This window comes from Pungitius pungitius, chromosome 15, assembly GCF_949316345.1.
Source record: "Pungitius pungitius chromosome 15, fPunPun2.1, whole genome shotgun sequence".
NCBI lineage: Eukaryota > Metazoa > Chordata > Actinopteri > Perciformes > Gasterosteidae > Pungitius > Pungitius pungitius.
In genome coordinates, this window is record NC_084914.1 from 3,110,173 (window position 1) to 3,125,466 (window position 15,294).

The window sequence follows — 15,294 nt, forward strand, 5'->3', positions numbered from 1 at the left end:
ACAAATTATGGTGGCAGAGTGAGCCTTCCCTGTGTGGTCCATCACCAACTATAGACCCTTCCAAACCTCCTGCTGCTCTCACTTGCCCTTCCACCCTCCTGCTGCCCCCTCTGCTGGGGGGTAGCAGGCATAGTTGACCCTGGTTAAAATTAAACTGGCATGGATAGTAGACTTGTCCTTGATGACCCGGGTTGAGGATCGAACGGAAGTGGAAGTAGCATGGTTTGAAAAAAAGACCTCTAAGTAGTTTAACCAATTTAAATATTACAGTATAAAGGACCCATAAAAAAAAACGACATGAACGTCATCTAGAGTTTAAACAACAACACACACTAAAAGGGAAGCATGCACGCTAGAAACTCCTAATATGACCTCGGATGCCTGGAGTCAAAAGTCTGTTCGTCAATAGTTTATCTCTATTTATAGATGTTTTTGTTCACTTGTTTGCATAATGTGTTCATCCAGAGTTGCAAATTAGCCTGGGTTAATTAAATAAATCGTATTTAAGACTCAATAAGGAATAGGTTATGTTTATGAGATGGTGAGTTGCAATGCAGCCTTTTTGTTATTGCTGAGTTATTTATTTATTTATTATCGGGGTTCGAAAAAAAAACACCCTCCAAATGTTTACAAATCTTTTGGTTATTTTGCGGCTAGTATGCAATAAACAACAGCCATAAATAATTATCCCTTCGTGATTACGCAGAGTAATATATGCCAGATTTGATTTGTTAATCTGGGCCAATTAACCAATAAATAGAAGTTCTCCCCTCGGCCGCAGGAGGCGGCATCTCCCAGTTTAGACGGAAGTTGTGGAGGAACGGAACCTCTGACGTGTCGGATCGACGCCATTTTCCTGAGGAAGGAAACGCCTTTAACAAGGAAGGAAACGTCAACCGTGTAAGTGTATGAGAAGCACCTTTACGAAGTCAATTTCTTTGTCGCCGAACGCAGTCGTGTAACAAGCTTTTTCGAGAAAAACCCACAGTTGTGAGCGCGGTTACGATGTATATTTGTTGAAAAGGGAAACTGTGGCTGGCTGCCGAGGGCTAACTTTACCCGAGAATGCTAACGTTAGCTAGCTAACGTCAACTGATGTCTCAATATCTGAATTTCCCCTGTTATCAAATTACTCTTCAACGTGTGTCAGTATAACTTCTGCATTACGTTTGCATGGACTAATCATCTTGGCGTATTTACGGGTTAGTGTGTATTTTTCACGACATATCGAAAATGTAAACCGGTCGGGCGAGTTTTAGCATCGTAGCTTTAGCGAGCTAACGCTATTTGTTTACGTAACGCTAGCTAGGGCATTCCGTCATGGCACTAACGTTAGTTCAAAGTACTGCTGAGAGCCGCCGTGGGTTTTCATTTACTATAAAGGCCGACGTAACTTTAGCTTATAACGTGAGTCAATCCCATTTTACGTTACTGGTTGTATATCTAAAGGCTTACCTTAGTCCCAGTAATGAAGTCCTCAGTGCGTAACTTCGCACCCGGACATTCATTCATCTCAATAAATTTGATGTTATCGATCCAAGTGATTGAAACGTCGATTGTTGTTCATGTGTTGAAATGGGAAAGAAGAAAGTTCTCTTGGATCAAGTTGCAGTATCTTTGTGGAGTTTGAATCCTGCAACTAATCGATTAATTAACAAAAAGCTTAAACTCATGCTTGTTTATTACTCATGGTATTCATACTAAACCGTAGTCTGTCATACTGAATGTATTTTTTTTTCTTCTTTTCAGGTTTTTTTTTATAGCCAAAGTAGGTCCCCATCACCAGCAGCCATGGGGAATATGTTTGCAGGCCTCTTTAGTTTCTTTGGGAAGAAGGAGATGCGGATCCTTATGGTGGGTTTGGATGCTGCCGGAAAGACAACTATTTTGTACAAGCTGAAACTTGGAGAGATCGTGACTACCATTCCCACGATAGGTAACTCAAACAATGTAAAATAATGACGTCTTCATCTGTTTTGTAATGTTACGGTTTATGAGGACGCCGACTTTATTCTGAATGCAATTGTTTGTTTCCCATTATAAGGTTTTAATGTGGAGACTGTAGAGTACAGGAACATCAGTTTTACAGTATGGGATGTTGGCGGTCAAGACAAAATTCGACCACTGTGGCGTCACTACTTCCAGAATACACAGGGTACGTATAGTCTTGTCCAGATGGTTGTTGGATTTAGAAGTTTTATGATATTCACTTAATTTCCACTTTGTCGTATTAAACGGATACAAGACACTTCACACACTTAATCATTTGTTCCCCTTTTCGCTCTTGTTCTAGGTCTCATTTTTGTTGTGGACAGCAACGACAGGGAGCGAGTCCAGGAGGCTCGTGAGGAGCTCTCAAGGATGTTGGGGGAGGACGAGCTCCGCGACGCCGTTCTATTAGTGTTTGCCAATAAACAAGTAAGTCCTATTAGTGACGGTACTTTAAAGAAGCAGGTGTATATCATTCCCATCTGTCGTGGGTCTCCTTAAGTTGGCTTTAATGTTTGGGTTTTCTCACTATTTCTTTTGTTTTCAGGACCTTCCCAATGCCATGAATGCAGCAGAACTCACAGACAAGTTGGGTCTTCACAGCCTACGTGGCAAGCACTGGTACATCCAGGCGACCTGTGCCACCACTGGCGATGGCCTGTACGAAGGACTGGACTGGTTGTCTAGTCAGCTCAAAAAACAATAATCATCGGCTTTTCACCCTTAGAACATGTGCTCTACTCTTAAAGTTTCGCAAAACCGAGTTACCCTCTCCAAAAAGAAGCCCTGGAAGATGCCCATACCTCAGAAGTTATTGTTATAAACCTACAGACCAGTGGTGGGGAGGATCTATTCTTGTAAAGCAGTCAGGTTTTATTATTATTTTATGTAAATATACTTGGTAACGGGGCAGCTTGTTGCACTCTATAGAATCCTGTGGTGATTATTTCTCTTTCGGGTCTGATGGGCATCCATGCGTCTATAGAATAAGAAAAGGGATGTGAGGAATGCAAATTTACCAGCACGATGACCTTGATGCAATCCGATGACTCATTATCTGGTCACATGTACTGTAGCGGGTGATGGGCTTTTAAATAAAAGAAGAAAAACTGACTTAAACACGTATGCACTACTTGCAGCAACTGTGGTTACTTTAACAAGTGACTGCATAGTACCAGCCCCCCCCCCCCACAACTCAAATTGCCATTTAGTATATGCAGGCATTGCCACTTTGTACTTGCATCCTTTTTTCCAAGTTTAAAACTTACCAGCCTTTTGTCAAACGGAGAGATGCTGCCACGATCTGGCATCAACCCGCTTCACGGTTGTTTGAAAGGCAGTATGTTGAGACCACGTTGTGTTTTTGTATTTTGGAGTCTCAGGTTTATCATGTGCTGCCTTTGAAACGTACTTGTTAGCCAAACTGCATGATGTGGTCTGTTGGTGTTTGGGTCGTGCATAGTCACTGGGTGTTTACATCGGCATTATTTCAACAGCCCGATACTGTAGTTCAATTTCGGTATTTGTAACTTAAGAAGATGGACACTACAATGGCTCTTCTGTCTTTACTCAAAGCTCTCGCAATTCATGCCTTTTTTTTTTTTTTCTTCTTTCATTTGGTTATCAAGATCTGAGCAGTGGCGTTTTGGTGGCAATACAAACTGTTTGAGCTACATGTTAAACGTGGTGCCAGTATTTCTTCCTCTGCAGCATGTTGTGCTTTGGGTAACTAAGAGAAGCCAAACATACGCCTTCCTATCCAAGACATGTTTCCTTTTTATTTCCAAGCTTCTTTTCCAAAAGGTGTGGGTTTTGCTTTACTTATCTGAACATGTCTTGAGGGTACATCAAATTTGGTTTTGTGATTTATAACTGCCTAAAATTGTGAGAACTATGTTAATCTTAAGTACGTGTGTTTTGTATGTAACGCTTTTGTTTTGTGAGGAAAAAGCACTGTAATTAAAGTGACTGGACAATTTGTTATTCTGCAACTGATTTTCATTTTCACACTCTATGCAATAAAACTGCTGAATGTTACAATGTGTAATGCAACTTTTATCGATACTTGGTAGTATTTTTGAAATACAATTTTCTTCATTGCAACTAAAAAAGCACTTTTACAACCTTTTTTTATACAAACCATAGCGCTGAATGCCATGTGAATCAACCGATAAGTCATTTTATTTGTTATAGATCAAGCAAAAAATGCCTGATATTCTCTTAACTTCTGAGTGTCTTTCCCACGTGAGACATTTTCATTGGTCATAGAAGGAAAAGCACGACAGGGAGGGCGCTGTTAACTGCTGCCGTGACAATAACGAGCCATTGTTTCTTTAATTTAATCCTCCATTCTTCTGTCAGAGGTCACAATGTCGTCCTTGAAAAGGGGCCGGATGCGAGTGCGCTGCTTTTTCTCACATTTCATTGGAGTGATTAATAAAACAAATGGCCTTTGTGGCATCCCTGACCGAATAGCAACGCACTTAAGGGAAACAACCCCAAAAACGTGGTTTCATTGCAGCCTGTGGGGGCCGTCACCCTTTGACCCGGAGAGAAATGCGATGTAAACCGCCCAGTGTTTGGGTCGCAGCAGTAATGTGGAGAGCGCACCCTGCTTCGCATTGTGTCGTAGCGGCAATCCAGGACAAACATTCTTGCAGGTTGATTAGGCTGCTATGGATAATGCAGCCAAGCCTATAAAACATGGCAGGGAAGTATGGCGGGGAGGGGGGGGGGTAGGGGGCGGAGTCTGGGGGTCCCTCATAGGGCTGCTTTGTGTGGGCTCCTCTCCTGCTGCTCTGTCAGCTTGGTTTGTGTGTGGCAGTCTAACGGTACTCGGCCGTATAAAAGGACCAGCCTGGTTTTTTGCACTCTTATGAATGCCTTGCTCCTTTTTTTTTTTTTTTTTAGTGCCCCCCAGGTGCCAGCCAGCAGAATACCCTCTTTGAGACCAATTCAAGGCAAATGCAAACACTACACTCTATTATGACCAATGAAGAGCATTCCAATGGTGTCGCACCAGTCAGGGAGCAGAACCTATAACGGTGAGGGATTAAGGAGCACTGGCGCTACTGAGAAAAGGAAAAGTGAAGCTGCTGAGCAGTGCACCAACCAGATGGACAGGTACAAGGCCCCAAAAGGAGCAACTTAAAAAAAAGGTGTTATTTTGCCAGCTATTAGGTAGCTGTAATGCTGATTTAAATTATTCTAAACATTGCTGTGCTGATAACTTGCCGCAACTTTTAAAAGTTTACGCTCTGCAGAGAAGCTGCCAAAAGTGTGATTCCTTCTGAAATAGAAATGTTTATTATAAAAGAATGACAACTCCATTTGTATCCGCCTTTGAGATCTTTTACTTAAGCGGTCGTAAACATGGAGAATCAGGAGGATTCCAGGAGAAATATTCCAGCATACACGAAAAAGAGGGGATTTATATTTATTCCCATGGCCACACAATCATAAAAGTCCACCGTTTGATTTGCAAAAATATTTTACCTTGCATTGTAATTAAAAAAAAAAAAAAAAAAAAAAAAGACTGTATAGAAATAGTTAGAGGTTTAAATCAAATCCGATATAAAAACGTATTGTCAAACAACACAGAAGCCACCAGTGTCCCGTGACTAATTCACCAACTTAATGAATAGAGAAAACATGAAGGCCAAAGCCTGAGAGTCAGACACATCAACCTTTCTCCACCTGCGGTCCGTTGGGCTCTGGGGGGGGGGGGGGGGGGGGGGGGGGGTCGGCAGAGCTTTCCGTCCGTGTTACGAGTCTTGGAATTGAGGGGGTGGGAAGGACATCAGTGGTCCGAGTCTGTGTCGTGGCGCCGCCTGTGGCTTTGTGCGCCGCCAGCAGGGGCCGTCTTGTGGCTGACAGGGTTACGGGGGACAGGAGACCCCCCATCAGAGGAGTCTGTGTCATGCCGCTGCCGTCGATGGCGGGGGTGGGAGGGCTGTCGCTCGGCCTTTGCTCCCCCACTTGAATGGCTGTCATGGGGTCTGGCTCCACTCTGACTGTGGTATGATGGATTATGATGATGGTGGTCCTTTCTCTGCCTGCAGAGCAAAAAGGAAACAAACAATCAGTGACCGGGTGAGACGCTATGAGGCCGGGGATAAAGAGGCTGCCAGATGAGCTTTTTAGTGACATCCACAGAAAACCCCCTGATGACAGCTGCAAGGTCATTTTCTTATTATTAAAATGAACAAATGACTACGTTTAAAAACACATAAAAACATAAGTTAGTTCTGTACACTTCCATCACATGCTGATGTTATATTGTGGCTCCTTTCTCACTACCACATTCATTCATGAACCCTGATTTTAAAAGGTAGTGCTTTGAGTAGGACAGTGCGTTGGTGCCCTCTAGTGCTGGTGCAGGAAATCGGACAACTCCACTATTTGATGAAACCTTTGGAAATATAATAATAATAATAAAATGCCATTGATATGTGGTCAAAAGAATTAAGATGCTCTTTCAAATACATGTGGACTTTGTAGTGTTTCTGCTATTTTCACCACTCTCAGGGCGAGTAATCACTCAAGTATCTGTGGAGTAACAAACCTTTTTCTGTTATCGGAGTCCGAAGAGGACGAGTCTCTTCTTTGCCGTTTCTTCTTTTTTTCCTTCTTCTTTTTGCTTTTTTTCTCTTTCTTTTTCTTTTTGCTCTCGTCCCTACGGAGAACAAAAAACCTTTAATATTATTGACTTAAACAGGTGACGTATAAAGTGGCTGCACGCTGACATTTTGTCCAGTAGACCAATGCATAACAACCTGGTGGTTCATCCTGTTCATCACAGGCTGCATCCAATATATTGTAAACACTCACCGTTGCTCCACATCCGCCTTCTCTTCACTCTGAGATGTCTTCGATATCGTTGTTTCTGCACAACCTTCCGTTTTGTGGTGCTGTAGAGATGTGGATTTGATCAAGGAAACTGTTGAATTCTGATCACCACCCACAAAAAATATTCAAAAGGCTGTTTTTTTTGTCCTTCAAATTATAAACACCTGCATTTGCCCGAGTCTTACTGTTACGTGCCTTAAGATGTTTGGTGATATTTTGGCATTGAGGAGAAGAACTTACTGTAAAAACAGGCAAGCCTAATTTAGCTGCCTCCTTTTCCTTTTGGGAGAGCACCATTTTCCTCGACCCTGCACTGCGGATGAAAACACTCAACTGTAATTACGCACTTTACAATCACAGAGCATTGAGGAACAAGGCTCTTATCACTTCAATGTCAAGAGGAGCATTCAAATGACTTCTGGGACAGATATCCACATTTGTCCTTCCAAAACAAAAACAAACCCCGTAATAAAGATAGAAAGATGTTATAAATATAACAAAGTAGGACTCTTTAATAGACGGAACCCCAGGAAAGTGGATATTCAACAACAATAATTTGATTTACAAGTTTCTTAAAAAAAAGAAAATTACCTTGAGCTTCCCAAGCCTGAGATACGGTCCACATCTCTCTCCTCACCATCAACCTCTTCCCTCCTGCAAACATCTGCAAGGTCCTTTTTCCAAAGTTGGGAAAATGAAGTGTATATTACTTTTTGGGGGGGGTTAAGGCAAGATACAGTTGTTCACACGCTTTTGAGTGAAAGCAGTAGCAGGAAAAGTAGCTTACCTCTTTGGTCAGGCCAGTCGGTTGCCTCTTTACATTCCTGTGTCCTCTAGATGGAGAATGGAAAAAAAACGAAAGTTCGTTGACCCGCTCTGAACCGTGTCAACCATTTATTTTATAGGACGGTGTACGTACAGGGCAGCCATCAGCGCCTCGTGCTCTGCGGCTTTGATAGCAGCAATTTCCTCCTCTTTGGTCAAAGGTGCACCACTTTTCTTATCTCTGGAGTACCATGACAGATCCTTGCCTTTTTGCCATCGCCCTACTGGCGCCATCAGAGAATTCCCTGGGAACAAGAAGGAGAAATTGTTATTTAATGTTATTTTCATCTGTGGTGGAAAACTACTTAAAATATATCAAACAATTGTCAAAACAATCTGCAATCATGCCTTTTCTTTGTAGGTTGAGTTGACTGATGACCGATCATTGCATCGCTTTATTGGCCACGTATTCTTCCGCATTGGTGTAACAGGTGAATAAATAACTCCCAATAAATCAACAGGCCACTGAGGCAAAAACGAGGGTCGCGTCCTTGCCACAGTCACCTGATGATCTCACCCTACTTACAATTCTTTTTTTTTTTTTAATGCTGTTGAGGCGGTAGAGGTGTACGACTCCTCTATTAAAGCCATGTTCCTAACGAAATGTGTTTGTTTTGTGGCACAGCTGTGGTGCGTGCTATTACGTAGCCCTCGTTTGGTGTACTGACATGCTGCCAGCAGCTCAGATAGCAGAGGGGCTACGTGTGTGTACTCACTTTGATAAGGGGAGCAATAAGGAACGTGGACCAGCTGTTTGTAGAGTGTAAAACGGGACTGATACCAAGCAGCCAGAACCCCGCGTAATGAGGGACCTCACAGAGAAAGGTATGTAAAAGCAGCACGTGGAAAACCAAAGCCATGGCGTTTAGTGAAAACCGCTTTTTGCTCGGTAGTTTGAAAGTTAGCCAAATGCTATTAGCAATTGTATCTGGTTAGCGCTGACAGCCACTTCGGCGGAATTTCGAAAATCCAAATACAACTTACCGAGATAATTCTCTCTGTGTTTATCGACCTTTACGTCGTCCCAGTTGAATTGGTCCTGGCCTCCTCGGACCCCTCCAGATCTCGAAGAACCGAACATTTTTTAGCAGGTCACTTTGGAGTCCCTAGAGAAGAAGCGGCGCACCATTAGCTTAGCCAACTGACGTTAGCCACATTAGCACACGCGTGAGCGCGATCGGCCCTCGGACTCATCCGGGTAGTTTTGTGTTAGGTTTTCTTGTTATTTGGAACAACCGGTGCCTTCGTGGCATTGTTCGCTTAAACCCTTAAATGAAATTGATTAACTTAGCCCGTACTTTTCGAAAATATTGGCACAAACCGATGGGAATAGGTATACAAAGGAGAGTTCAGCTGAAGCTAGGTCAGACTATTGTAGCTGACGTTGAAAGTGCGACCTCAAATCATAGCTAGTCATAACAGTGCGTATTCTCTTACCGTTAATGTGGGAGTTGCTGTTACCAGTTAGTTGTGTGATTTAACGCTGGCTTTATATCGTTATTTCCGTTATGAGGCTAATGATAACAACACTCCGCCTTCTCTGTTTTATCCTGCGTTTTCCCGATGCCCGCGAACCTAACGTGCGGAGGTTTCGACCCACAGTGATGACGTAGGCAGCACAGTTTCCCATCATGGCTATTACAGCAAATAGCAAGTACTGAGGAGGGAGAAAGTCATCCGGAGAGCGGCCTACAATCTCGGACTAACGTAACTCCCGATGTACATGAGATATTTTTCCAGGCTATTGACAGGTAGGAGGGAAGGCGTCATATGTGTCCCGTTCATAACCTGTTTGTGTTGTCATGGCATCATCACTAGGCTGCACAGACAGTCATTTCCTCGGGCGTGAGAGGGGTCGGATTGTTTGCGTTCCCTGAGCACGGTTAAGTCTTGCTGATGCAACGTCACCTGTCCCTTTCACTCATCGTTAGCCATTCATTTGTTAACGCCTAATGCTGAGGTGTTCTAAAGCCCTCATTTACGGCCGCATGCACCGTTTCAATACTTAGAATCTCAAATTGTTACGGCTACATTATGATTGTGCTTGATCGCCTGACACATCGGTGTCTACGCCCGAAGCAGTCATACTGGTTTTCCCCAGGCTACGACTCACTGGTTTGCATTTACCAACACAGGTTCACCGATCCCATGCGAATCTCAAGTGCACGAGATTCATTTAGATGTGTTATTTTAAAATGCTAACACAATTTGGCAAGTCGACAACCCGCGCCAAAGACATTCAATATGGTCAAGAAAAATACAGGCAATCAAAGATCACATGTGAGAAAAACGATGTATTTCAGCGCCTCGGACCGCTGTGACCTGATGGATTTCACATGATGTGAATGTGGTTTCAGTCGGAGATGAATCACGAGGTGCTTAGTCAGCCCTCTGTGATCGTAAACTTGCAGCTTCTCATTTGTGAGAGAGTGTGTGTGTGTGTGTGTGTGTGTGCGCCATAGCTTTCTATCATATCTTTGACCTGCTTATAGTCTTAACTCAAGAAAAGCAGCATAGAAACCCGCTTGTGTGCTATTTATTTTTAATTTTTTAAATGCAAAACAGTTGATCAGGTAAATAATCTCCGCTGTGTCTGAGCGGCGTCACGCACTCATCTGTGTGACCACAAACGGACCACTGATGGCCGTGAGCGAGGAGGCAGCTGTCAATCAATTGCAGAGTTAAAGCACCTTCTGCCTGCAGCTATTAATGCGGCGCCAAAAATGTCGGTGAGGTTATTGTGCAAGAATAGCCGTGGACGGTAGTATAAATGACTATGATGAAAATAATCATTTGTTGTCCTTCTTTAATTGTAAAACTTGATGCAAATAGGTGTATTACTATCTAAAAAGGTACCCGTTTGGGTGTTCATAGACGTTTATGCTTCCGAAAAAGAAACTCTGTCATCTGCACCTGCACAAGGTGGGACTAGAAATGAAACCCGCCCACACTCAAAACACAATGGACTTGTCTCGCACAGACGCGCACCCTCCTCGCTCACTTGCATCGTGCAGCCTGAGCTCCGTGTGTGCGGACGAAAGGTAAGCTTTAGTAAAACTAAATGTTCTTTACTTTATTCGCTCACCTTAAAGCAATGTCGGTAACACAAGAAAAGCTGGGTAGGAAATATGAGATATTTGTACTTCTACAAGAACTATGGTTACAGCTTTTGTTGGTGATTGGACTTCATTTAGTTAAAGGGAGCTTAAAGATGTTTGTTTGAAAACTGGACCCAGGTCTCTAAAAAGCTTTCCCCTTTTAAGCCTCTCGTGGGTCTTATTTGTTCTGTTTTTTAATCCCGCCACCTCAAGCAGAGACAGGCTCTCCTGATCAGTGCTAATTGCTCCGCGCGCCGCAGTCAAGTCCCCGTTGATTGCCCTCTTGCTCTCCCCCCCCCTCCCCCCCCCCGTGGACGATTCTTTGGTCCCGTGGTGGCACTTAAAGCAGCTGGCTTTGCGTTTTATCAGGTGCCAACCTGCTCCGATGTGTATCTCCGCTCCTATAGAGACGGATGCCGTGAGTTTCCAGGCCATGTGTGTCACCCCTCCACCCTCTGTCTTTGCCCCCCCCCCTCCCCCCACAGCGATGGCTGGACCCAGGCCCGTGGTGTTCAGCGGCCCGTCCGGGGCAGGGAAGAGCACTCTGTTGAAGAAGCTCTTGAAGGAATACGACAGTGTCTTTGGCTTCAGCGTTTCCCGTAAGTACACCGAGCTCTATGTTGGATATTTGTATGGATGTTCATTTGGGACGTTCCCCTTTTTTCCAGCAACACAACACAGTACACACTAAACGTCGTCTCGATCCTCAGATACAACCAGAAACCCTCGGCCCGGAGAGGAGGATGGAAAAGGTACAACCAGTTCTTCCTCTTTCGGGACCTGTGTAACAGCAGCGCATATTTCTTGAGTTTCTGTTTCGTTCTCACCCCCCCCCCCCCCCCCCCCCCCCCCCCCCCCCTCCCCCACGTGCGCTCAGATTACCATTACGTCACACGGGAGGTGATGCGGACGGGGATCGAAAAGGGCGATTTCATAGAGAGCGCCGAGTTCTCGGGCAACATGTACGGGACCAGCAAGGCCGCCGTGCAGGACGTGCAGGCCAAGAACCTCATCTGCATCCTGGACGTGGACATGCAGGGCGTGAAGAACATCAAGGCCACGGACCTCCGTCCCATCTACGTCTCCATCCAGCCCCCGTCCATCGGCGTCCTGGTGAGCAGCGGGCGCGCGGAGGCGCGTCTCGTCCCCGCGGGTTTCTGGGGTGTCGTGAATACTTGTCGACGCTCTGCTTGGTTTTTCCAGGAAAAACGTTTAAGGGACAGAAAGACCGAGTCGGAGGAGAGCCTGCAGAAGCGTTTAAAAGCAGCCAAGGAGGACATGGAGTTCAGTAGGTGTTTCTTTACGCTCTGTATTAAATGATATAAACGTTGAGGGAGACGAGTCTAAAACATATTGATGTCCTTCTAGGTAAAGAACCTGGAATGTTTGATTTCCTAATCATCAATGATAAATTGGAGGACGCCTACGGGGAGTTGAAGCAGGCTCTTCTCGAGGTGAGCTTCTATTGCAAAGCACACTTATTAACATTGAATGATCGAAACTGGTTCAAACTCTGCTTTAACGCATTGACTCGAGCGTTCTTTGATGTCTTTGTTCACAGTGAAATTAAATGTTTTAAAGAGCAATGAGGATGATAAAAATATGTTCATCCCTCTCTGTAGGAAATCACTAAGGTCAAGAAGGTGAACATGTCCTCGTAGGGGCCCGAGGCGTCCTGAGACCCTTTTTTGTTCCTGACCATCCACTCCTCAAAAAAAAGTGCCCCCCCCCCCGCCCCCCCAAGACCTCCAGTCGTGAACATTCCCTCAGATGTTGGTCTGTGGAACTCCAACAAACATCCCCGAGCGGGGACACAAATAAAGCAGGTTTTTTATAAGGTATCTAGAGCAGTTACTAACTAAATTATATCTGAGTCTTTTTTATATATATATATATATATTTATTTTCGTGAGCGGAAACTTCCCACATAGTTATTTTCCCTCGTATGAACAGAAGTTGCTCCGATGATGCTTACTTAATGTGCTCCTGGTGTATGTGGTGAACAGAGATAGAAAATGCGGCTTAAAACCACACATTGTAAATTGTCACTTAAAAAATGCCTTTTTTTTTTTCCCCAACCAATTTTCATTTTACTTTTACAATTGTAAATTTGAAAAACTTCATCATTCTGCAGCTTCACCTCTACAGTAAAATGAAAATGTTCTTCTCATTTATTTGAAGACCTCGTAGCCACTTTTAGCTTCTGGAATGTGTGGCAGCAGCAGGATTGTAAAAAGTTTGTCCAATTGTTTCACTAACTGCCTGTTACTGACCACTCAAGCTTTTTATTATAACACTTCTTTACAGCACATTAATATAACGTACCATGTAATCTCCTTTTCCGTACTTGGTCTTTCAAGGCGATTTTTAGACAGCATTTTTTTTTTTTTTAAGCATTTGTGTGTTTACATGTAAGCATTGTGAAAGAAACAGTCAATACTTAATTGCAGTAAAACCATTTATTAGAGAACTAAAACACATTTGAAAAAGAGACACATAAAGTACAAGCCATTACAATCCATCAGTGCGTTAACGTTAACCCAATCCTTGAATAAAATACCTTTTTTTTTAAAACACCACCACACATCTTCAAGGGCCAGGTACTGTTTCTAGTCGCTATTAAAAAGGTAGTAGATGTTGTGAGCGTTCTCAAATACAACATTAGAGATCTGCTTATTCTCGATAAACGCATCTGGTTTGGAGGAGCAGATCCGTGAAGGCGCCCATTTAAATAATCTCACTTCCATGTGACCCGGCGATTGCACTTAATCAGAAAGTGTCACATTTAATTATTGGTGCAAACCTCTGTTTCCTGGTAACAAATAACACATGCAGTCACAGAGTGAAAAGGGTCCACTTTACAAATGGTTTACTAAGAAATGTCATATTTGTTAAAAGCTGCTCACTAATAAATAATTCAAACACCTAAAGAAGAAATTGTGTTTTAATTTGACCGCAAATCTTCGATTTAAAATAAACAGCCAAAGTTATGTTGATTTAAATGAACTTAAAACAACTAGAGGTGACCTCACTAATTCCAACATTTGCTGCTCCAGGAAGCTAAAGCACTGCAAAAGGTACAAAAGTAAACCCCCCCCCCCCCAAATACATATATACCTAAATATACCCTATGATCGTTTCTTTGTGTCTACTTTTAATCAGATTTTTTTTTTTCTCTGTGTCGGACATTCTGCACGTAACAAAGCAGTTGAGGACAAACATTCTCACGGTAACATTAATACTTTGACTCTTCTGCCTTGTTCCTGTAAGTCAAAACGTCCCCCATTTCAGACGAAGAGGGCTCCTACTGGTTCTGATGGAGGTTGTCGCCGATCTGAAGAGTGACTGGGTTTCCCACCGACGTATAGCCGTAGGTCCGAGTGGACACTTTGGTCTTGAAGCTCTGCTTCCCGCCCTCGACCCTCTGCACCTCGGAGCGGTACGAAGGCTTCACTTGGACCTCGGCGCGGCTCACTTGGATGGGGACGGTCCTCTCGGCTCTGGACTGTCCTCCTCCTCCGCCGGCCGCTGGGCCCCCGGATGAGAAAAGGCTGCCGGAGAGATGCTCCCTGAACCGGCCGAAGAAGCCGCTTTTCTGCTGGCGCTGGGCCGCCACGGGCCGCCCCACGTTGAGGAGCACCGGCTGTCCTACGGCGGCGCCGCCGATCTCCCTCTGGAGCACCGAGATCTCACAGGGCTTCTCTGCGAGGAGAGACGCCCTGCCGCCGGACGCCCCGTAGGTCTCTCCGTCTACCGGGACGTAGTCCTCCAAGTCTTCCAGGGTCAAAACGCGGCCGCCTCGGGTCAGAACCTCTGGGTGCGGTCCTCCGAGCGAGTTGTGATCCTCCTCTTCATCGTCGTCGGGTTCAAAGACGATGGTTTGATCGTCCTCGCTGTCCTCCCCGGCTGGACTGAGGACGGACGAGAGCTCGCGCGGCTCTCCTGTGACTCCCGGGGCCGAATCGGAGGGGACACCACCCTCCTCTTCCTCCTCCTCCTCCTCCTCCTCCCAGGAGAGCGGCTGGCTGCTGAGGTCTCCCTGCAGCTGGGCCTGCTCCACCAGCTTGTTGTTGGAGTTGTTGGTGTTCGGGTTCCCCGGCGTAGATCTTCTGGGCCTGGGGGCCAGTGCTGCGCGGTCGGACCCTGCGGGGGAGGCGCCCCTCCTCCTCGATAGCCGGGGCGATTTGTTCACCTTGTACTCGATGACCTCCTCCACCTCCACCCACCCGGGCCTGCCCTCCGGGGCTCTCGCTGCGGCGCCCTCCGGTACGGTGACGTACAGCGTGGGCACGGCGGTCCTCCTCGGGGCAGGCGGCATCCTCCTCGGCCGGGCCACGGGGGGCTCCTGGCTGGAGGTCTCTGAGCGGTGGCCTCCGGGAGACTTGTGCCTCCTCACACGTGGGTTCTTCACCACAGTGGTTATGGTCTCCTCACTGGTGGAAAGACACAGAGAGAGAGAGAGAGAGACAATATAAGAGACGTGAAGAAACTCGAATGAAAAGCGTATCTGGAAGCAGTTTGGGGGGGGGGGGGG

General features: G+C 45.2%; 4 protein-coding genes across 16 annotated transcripts in view; 2 read left to right on the plus strand and 2 right to left on the minus strand.

The window, feature by feature from the left end:
- The first annotated feature begins 808 nt into the window (after window positions 1–808).
- On the plus strand, window positions 809–3,970 carry arf1 (ADP-ribosylation factor 1). 3 transcript variants are annotated; one of them, XM_062557869.1, is made up of 5 exons: window positions 809–902; window positions 1,751–1,936; window positions 2,045–2,155; window positions 2,294–2,418; window positions 2,537–3,970. In XM_062557869.1, exons 2-5 carry the CDS (start codon window positions 1,792–1,794, stop codon window positions 2,693–2,695), a joined length of 540 nt encoding a protein of 179 aa, XP_062413853.1. In that variant the 5' UTR covers window positions 809–902; window positions 1,751–1,791; the 3' UTR covers window positions 2,696–3,970. The 3 variants fall into 3 exon arrangements, with proteins under 3 accessions (XP_062413853.1, XP_062413855.1, XP_062413854.1); XM_062557871.1 differs by having other exon boundaries at window positions 823–898; window positions 1,750–1,936; XM_062557870.1 differs by lacking the exon at window positions 809–902 and adding an exon at window positions 1,034–1,202 and having other exon boundaries at window positions 1,750–1,936.
- Window positions 3,971–5,716: 1,746 nt separating this feature from the next.
- On the minus strand, window positions 5,717–9,235 carry c15h1orf35 (chromosome 15 C1orf35 homolog). Of its 2 annotated transcripts, none has more exons than XM_037457671.2 (9): window positions 9,100–9,235; window positions 8,647–8,768; window positions 7,757–7,907; window positions 7,625–7,670; window positions 7,429–7,511; window positions 7,078–7,150; window positions 6,820–6,899; window positions 6,554–6,664; window positions 5,717–6,044 (listed from the first exon to the last, which is right to left on the minus strand). In XM_037457671.2, exons 2-9 carry the CDS (start codon window positions 8,741–8,743, stop codon window positions 5,789–5,791), a joined length of 897 nt encoding a protein of 298 aa, XP_037313568.2. In that variant the 5' UTR covers window positions 8,744–8,768; window positions 9,100–9,235; the 3' UTR covers window positions 5,717–5,788. The 2 variants fall into 2 exon arrangements, with proteins under 2 accessions (XP_037313568.2, XP_037313567.2); XM_037457670.2 differs by having other exon boundaries at window positions 6,820–6,938.
- Window positions 8,215–13,207, plus strand: guk1a (guanylate kinase 1a). Of its 3 annotated transcripts, none has more exons than XM_062557867.1 (7): window positions 8,215–8,487; window positions 11,246–11,359; window positions 11,471–11,512; window positions 11,638–11,873; window positions 11,964–12,048; window positions 12,129–12,214; window positions 12,383–13,207. In XM_062557867.1, the coding sequence occupies exons 1-7, from the start codon at window positions 8,466–8,468 to the stop codon at window positions 12,419–12,421; spliced, it is 624 nt and encodes a 207-aa protein (XP_062413851.1). In that variant the 5' UTR covers window positions 8,215–8,465; the 3' UTR covers window positions 12,422–13,207. The 3 variants fall into 3 exon arrangements, with proteins under 3 accessions (XP_062413851.1, XP_037313609.2, XP_062413852.1); XM_037457712.2 differs by lacking the exon at window positions 8,215–8,487 and adding an exon at window positions 9,081–9,413; XM_062557868.1 differs by lacking the exon at window positions 8,215–8,487 and adding an exon at window positions 10,571–10,703.
- obscnb (obscurin, cytoskeletal calmodulin and titin-interacting RhoGEF b) overlaps window positions 13,205–15,294 on the minus strand; it is a 34,958-nt gene continuing 32,868 nt past the window's right edge. For all 8 annotated transcript variants that reach the window (XM_037457336.2, XM_037457334.2, XM_037457335.2 and 5 more), the window contains one exon: window positions 13,205–15,193. In XM_037457336.2, coding sequence (XP_037313233.2) covers window positions 14,065–15,193 — 1,129 coding nt within the window. In that variant the 3' untranslated portion in view covers window positions 13,205–14,064. The remainder of the gene's footprint in view (window positions 15,194–15,294) is intronic.

Excerpts from the sequence above, each read along its gene's own strand:
- c15h1orf35 (XM_037457670.2), bottom strand. The coding sequence starts at position 8,743 with ATGTTCGGTTCTTCGAGATCTGGAGGGGTCCGAGGAGGCCAGGACCAA. Across the intron at positions 7,512-7,624 it reads CGACTGGCCTGACCAAAGAG|GACCTTGCAGATGTTTGCAG; the intron begins GTAAGCTACTTT and ends CTTTGGAAAAAG. Across the intron at positions 6,939-7,077 it reads TAGGCTTGCCTGTTTTTACA|AATTCAACAGTTTCCTTGAT; the intron begins GTAAGTTCTTCT and ends GGTGGTGATCAG.
- guk1a (XM_037457712.2), top strand. The coding sequence starts at position 9,380 with ATGTACATGAGATATTTTTCCAGGCTATTGACAG. Across the intron at positions 11,360-11,470 it reads CTTTGGCTTCAGCGTTTCCC|ATACAACCAGAAACCCTCGG; the intron begins GTAAGTACACCG and ends CTCGATCCTCAG. Across the intron at positions 11,874-11,963 it reads CCCCGTCCATCGGCGTCCTG|GAAAAACGTTTAAGGGACAG; the intron begins GTGAGCAGCGGG and ends TGGTTTTTCCAG.
- arf1 (XM_062557869.1), top strand. The coding sequence starts at position 1,792 with ATGGGGAATATGTTTGCAGGCCTCTTTAGTTTCTTTGGGAAGAAGGAG. Across the intron at positions 1,937-2,044 it reads GACTACCATTCCCACGATAG|GTTTTAATGTGGAGACTGTA; the intron begins GTAACTCAAACA and ends TCCCATTATAAG. Across the intron at positions 2,156-2,293 it reads CTACTTCCAGAATACACAGG|GTCTCATTTTTGTTGTGGAC; the intron begins GTACGTATAGTC and ends CTCTTGTTCTAG.